The 6,031-nt window shown below is 36.0% G+C and overlaps 1 protein-coding gene across 1 annotated transcript; it reads left to right on the top strand.

Annotated features, from left to right (window-relative positions):
* The first annotated feature begins 378 nt into the window (after positions 1-378).
* Positions 379-2,143, top strand: LOC110023105 (gibberellin 3-beta-dioxygenase 1-like). The gene is made up of 2 exons (XM_020722341.1): positions 379-1,015; positions 1,528-2,143. Exons 1-2 carry the CDS (start codon positions 573-575, stop codon positions 2,141-2,143), a joined length of 1,059 nt encoding a protein of 352 aa, XP_020578000.1. The 5' UTR covers positions 379-572.
* The last annotated feature ends 3,888 nt before the right edge of the window (positions 2,144-6,031 follow it).

Genomic DNA, 6,031 nt, shown 5'->3' with positions numbered 1-6,031 from the left:
AATCTCTCTCTCTCCCTCTCTCTCTCTCTCTCTCAGTCATGATGACTACGGCCTTCGCCCGAAGATTGTTAATTGCTCGGCAAAGATCATATCAAAATAAATCAGTCGAACTACGAGCCAAAAGTTTGGATCAAATCTTTCTCTCATTCGATTCGAGTGGGTCGACCTCAGCTCGGGTCGAAATCAGATCGTTACCAGTCTTATTGATGTTATGACTACGAAATTAGCAAACTTAGCTCAAACTCGTTCGAACCGAAACTAAGTTGCTCGGCAAAGATCATATCAAAATAAATCAGTCGGACTACGAGCCAAAAGTTTGGATCAAATTTTTTCCCAATTCGATTCGAGCGGGTCAACCTTAGCTCGGTTTGAAATCAGATCGTTACCAGTCTTACTGATGTTATGACTACGAATTAGCAAACTTAGCTCAAACTCGTTCGGATCGAAACTAACGAGCGGAGCTACGAGTCAAAATTTTAAATCAAATTTTTTGGGCCTCTGCCACACATTTTAAATAGTCGATGCCATGCCCTGCTCATAACTAATTCCGGCACTTCCCCTCCACCCCCCAAATGCCTTCTCTCTCAAACCAACATTTCGATCTATACTCCGCCATTCATGTCCCCGAAACCCATTCATGGCCTCCCATCCATCTCCACGACCACCCCATCGCAGATAGCAGCTCCAGCATCCCTGTAATCGACATATCCGACCCCGACGCAGCCTCCATGATCGGCGCCGCCTGCCGCTCATGGGGCGCCTTCTACGCAACCTCCCATGGCGTCCCCCCCGATCTTCTCAATCTAGTTGAATCTCACGCCCGCAGCTTATTCTCCCTTCCCCTTCACCGCAAGCTCCTCACCGCGCGCAGGGATGGCTCTCTCTCCGGCTATGGCCACCCGCCCCTCTCCTCCTTCTTCCCCAAGCTCATGTGGTCCGAAGGGTTCACCCTCGCCGGCGAACCGCTAGGTGTTGCTTCCCAACTCGGCCCGATCATCGATTCTTCTTCTTTCTGGTATATGCTCCATGTCCCACATTTCTCTGTTTTCTGGCAATCAGATTTTGGTGAGATTTAAGGTATTAGGGTTCAGTGAATCCCTTATAAACTTAAATCCGCCGGTTCGTGGGATTCGATAAATCAGAGATTTGCAGTTGAAATCTGTGAAATCTGCTGGTTTATGTTGTCCAAAATGACAGTCTCGCATGATTTACAGGATTTACAGCTTAAATCTAGGACTAAATCCATAGCCAGATGGCTCCTTAAGTTATTAGGATTTAGTAAATTCGATGATTTCAGTTTTCTTAAATTTCTGAATGGATTAAATCCGAAAAACCATCTGACAACAGTTCTACTAAATTCAATAAAACTATCTGCGTCATAACTTCGAATCCCGCAACGTTAAATCCACCGATTTGTGGGATTTAAAATCTATCCAGATTTACAACTCCATGAGCGAGCTTCACGCTACAAATTTATCTGTTATTGCATGCAACAAAGCTTAATTGTTTTGACATGATGGCTTGCAGTGAGGTGATGAAAGCATACAGAAAGGAGATGAAGAAGCTGGCTGCAAGACTCATGAGGCTCATGCTGCTCTCACTGGGCCTTCATGAGGACGAGGTGGCCCAAGTCGGACCATTAAAAGAGCTCTCCGACGCGGCGGAAGTGATCCAACTCAACTCCTACCCAGCCTGCCCTGAGCCCGAGCGAGCCATAGGCATGGCGGCCCACACGGACTCCGCCTTGCTCACCGTGCTCCACCAGAGCGATGGGGCCTGCGGGCTTCAGGTTCTGCGTTGTGGATCTGGATCTGAGTCGGCCCAGTGGGTTGAAGTGCCGCATAGGCCCGAAACGCTGGTGGTTAATGTGGGGGATCTGTTCCACATACTGTCTAATGGACGGTTCAAAAACGTGAGGCACCGGGCTCTCGTGAGCAAGGCCAATCATAGGATTTCGGCAGCTTATTTCATGGGCCCGCCGGGGGATCTTAAGGTGGGCTCGGTTGAAAAAGTGGTGGATTTGGGAGTGGGGCCCATTTATCGACCCGTGACATGGCCGGAGTATTTGGGGATAAGGACTCGGCTTTTTGATAAGGCACTTGAGTCACTGAAGTTTCATGAGGTGGGATTGGAGAAGGATTGATTGGTTTGATGATATTTGAAAATAGATATCACTAATTTGTTTGGTGTTTTAGGAAATGTAAATTTAGTAATTTTGGAATATGATGAGGATGGTTTGGGAAGAAATTATGGGAAGCATACGACGGATCTGAATTTATTCAAATCAGACATGATGAGGGGAATCAGAGCAAAGTTAATGATTTGGGCTGGTTTGATTTGGCTTGAGCGTTTTTGAAAATGCTATCTGTCGCGTTTGAGTTTTTTACGCTAAACGCAGGCCACAGGTCGACCACAGGTCGACCCCTGTGGTCGACCTGCGGGCCACATTTCAGAATAAGTTGTTTATAATAAAAAAATATTGCAGCGATTTAAAACTGCTAAATACATTGCTATAATTGTTTTGCACCACCAACATTTTTGTGGCACCATTTTAAGACAAAAGTGGTGCTTCAAACCGCCACAATTTTAATAGTTCCCACAATTTTTATATTTTTTTTTTTTTTTTTATATAATTTACTCTATTTTTATGTGCTTACATTTGCATCTAAGTTGTGTCTGGGACTTCAAGCCACACAAAAGTTGAATTTAAATAATTTATTTGCAATAAAAATATATATTTTTTTTCAATTTCAAGCCATACAGACAAAGTCAACATATTAAAATAATGATAAGAAAAATAAAAATTATTTTTTGAAAGACTAACTTAGACAAGACTAAAAATGAGACTTAAAAATAAAAAAAAAACAAAAAAAAAGTTTTAAATAAACTGTAGTAATTAAAGACATAATAAACTCTAGAAACTATCAAATTCCCATTGAATTAACAATTACTAAAGAAAAGAGAAAAATAAAAGAAAAGAAAAAAGCTCTTCATATATAAAAGAATAAAAGTGATAGGCTTGATTTGGATTCACTTGATAAAGAAGTCTTTTGTCAAGGTAACTGGTGACTTCTACGATATTCTTACTTATCCTTGATGACATTTGGGAGTAGCATTCGAGTAAAATGATTCTAGTAACAACTCGATGGGCCAATTGCAATGATGATTGTAAAAGGTGATAAAATAGAAGGCAACTATTAGCTCTTTGACAACTTCTAAAATAATGCATCTATTAATGCTGAAATCTGGACACATCTGAAAGATTCTTTGACAGAAAAGCTCATGAATGGAGTTTTGAATTTTAACATAGAGTTTATTCCCTTCTTCATCCACAACATAAGAAAAGTACAAAATGCCTCATTCAAATAAAGTTACCATGAATTATAGACCCAAAAATCAAGTAAACTTACATGATGAAAAGAATAACAATAAACATACCATATAAATACAACACCTGTTGGGACAACAACCAAAATTTCTTCAATTGGTCAATTATAAGAACACTAATAAGCTAGCTCCTAGCTCCTCCCAGCAAAACTCCACCTCTACTTTTGCCCTAGAAAATACATGTACATTATCAAAGCAAGTCCAAGCCTTGAAAAGTGTTATTACAACTTTAGGGTTCATTATTAACCACATTGAGGTGCAACAACATAGATAGTTATCCTGATTGCATGATCATTGTGCAATAATGTCACTGATGTTCTCTCCGAACAATCTAAATGTGGGGCCCAACAAGATGAACTTCCCCTTCCTTACTAGCTTCACCAAGGAGAAGGAAGATGATGAGAAGACCAATGATAACCACTGAGGGTAGTTTAATAATTATTTTGTTTCTTTTTATTTATTATTGCATTTTTTTTCTTTTGTGAAGTCTGAGTTTGGGTGGGGGGAGACAAGTACGAGTATTTTCTATGTGTGTCTTTGTACTATTATTTTATGAATTTATAAAAATATTTCTTTATTGTACTTTTGTTTCACTTATTCTTTAAATAATTAATTATCTAAATGTTAGTGACTAGAAACATCTATTTCACAAATTTGACTTAAAATTATTGTTGACTAATTATGAAGAGTGTAGTAATTAAAGACATAATAAACTCTAGAAACTATCAAATTCCCATTGAATTAACAATTACTAAAGAAAAGAGAAAAATAAAAGAAAAGGAAAAAGCTCTTCATATATAAAAGAATAAAAGTGATAAAATAAAGATAATAAAGATACATTTGAGATTAAATTTAACAAATAGAAATTTGAATCTATTCTTTCTTTTCATGTAAATAATTGAAAATATCATCAATTGAACTTAAATGACTTGTATTTAAAATATGAACATCTAAATTAAGGGTATAAAATTGATTAATTATAAAATTTTACGAATGATTATTGATTAAATGAATTTTTTTCAATAACTTACAATATTGTTTAGAAATTTAAGTTAAACATACTACTAATACTATTAAAAAGTTTAGATATTTTTAGTCAATTAAATTTCATGTATTTTTAAAAGTTTTAATTGATTTTAATTATATATTCCTTAGTGGCTTAAAGTGAGATATACTTTAGGTTAATTGTTGTTGAACCAGTTTAAGACTTATATAGATAAAGAAATGCTTATGGAAATGTAATATTTGAGTTTAGGTGATTATTTGAGTAAGAAAAACATTTACAAATATGCCTAATTTCTTAATTCATATTTTCCACATATATTAAATTAATTAGTGTTTTTTTATGTGCAAGAAATCCCTTAGAGAAGTTTAATGATGATTTGGTGAAATTTAAGTTAGTGTCGCAATGCTGACTCCAACATCCATGCACTATGGTGGTAATTTTTCCAACAACATTTTGAAGAGTATGGTGCCTCAGTGTTAAACTTTGAGTGTTGCATGGATCTCTACAACATTATCTATTAGAGTGCAACAATACTATGAATATCATAGTAAAGATCAAGAGAATAATGGACATGACACCTCATTGCTTATAGTTGAATGCTATAGCATTGTCCCAACATCATAAGATTGTTGTTGAAGTGCTTTAGTCCTAAGCCTCAACTAGAATAGTTATTCACTTTGAATTCAAATTTGAAGCTGTGATTTACAATTAGAGAGGCTAAAGAGACTCGACAAAAAGGAAGAGCTTTAGTAAGGGGATTATAGTGGAGTTTATAAGAGTTTTTTAAGTCTTCTGGGAGAGATAGTGAGTGTGTGCAAGTGTGAGGGTGGGAGAGTGAGTGTCACCTAGTCTGGTGAAGAGAGGAGATGGAAGAGTAAAATAGTTCTTGAAGAGAGCTTGAACAAGTTCTACCTCTTATTAACTAAGAAACCATAATTCCTTTATACACAGTCTTTTTCGTGTGTCCTTTTTCTTATAAACTCTTACAATATTTATAAAATGAATGAAATGTTTTATTTTGTATGTATAAGCACATTAAGCTAAGTAGGGCTGTAAACGAGCTGAGCCTGAGCGAGCTCAGTCTGGGCTCGTGTTCAGCTCGTTCGAAATCAGCTCGTGTTCGAAATGGCTCGTGAACAGTGTGTTCGTGTTCGGCTCGAAAATGATAATCGTGTTCGTGTTCGGCTCGTGTTCGGCTCGAAATTAGCTCGTTATAATATTAAATTATTATAATAATTTATTTTTTTAAAAAAAGTAATAACAATTTTTTATTAAAACTGTTTGAACTACCAACTTAATTCAAAACATATTTGAAGAATAAATTTCTAGAAAAAATTTGCAAACCAAATTTTACAAAAAAAACATTAATACTTTTTCACCAAATTTTACAAAATACAAATTTTATTACAAATTTTAGAATTTACAAATTAAACAAAAAAAGATGAAAATTTACAAAATACAATCTTTTACAAAAAATTTCAATACAAATTTTTGAAACTTTACACAAAGAATATTAATTCATTCTTTACAAAATTTCACCCAAAAAACAACTTATTTCCTAATTTTACGAATTTACAAAAACATTATCGCTTTTTCTTCACATTTTCTTTCATCACATAGGGCTGTCAATTTGGCTCG

Source organism: Phalaenopsis equestris, unplaced genomic scaffold, assembly GCF_001263595.1.
Source record: "Phalaenopsis equestris unplaced genomic scaffold, ASM126359v1 Scaffold000210, whole genome shotgun sequence".
Classification (NCBI taxonomy): Eukaryota; Viridiplantae; Streptophyta; class Magnoliopsida; order Asparagales; family Orchidaceae; genus Phalaenopsis; species Phalaenopsis equestris.
Note: the sequence above shows the minus strand (reverse complement) of the source record. Positions and strands in the feature narration are given on the sequence as shown.

What these genes read in the sequence shown, in the direction of transcription:
- LOC110023105 (XM_020722341.1), top strand. Translation starts at nt 573, where the DNA reads ATGCCTTCTCTCTCAAACCAACATTTCGATCTATACTCCGCCATTCAT. An exon ending in ATCGATTCTTCTTCTTTCTG is followed by an intron (nt 1,016 to 1,527) that starts GTATATGCTCCA and finishes GATGGCTTGCAG; the next exon opens with TGAGGTGATGAAAGCATACA.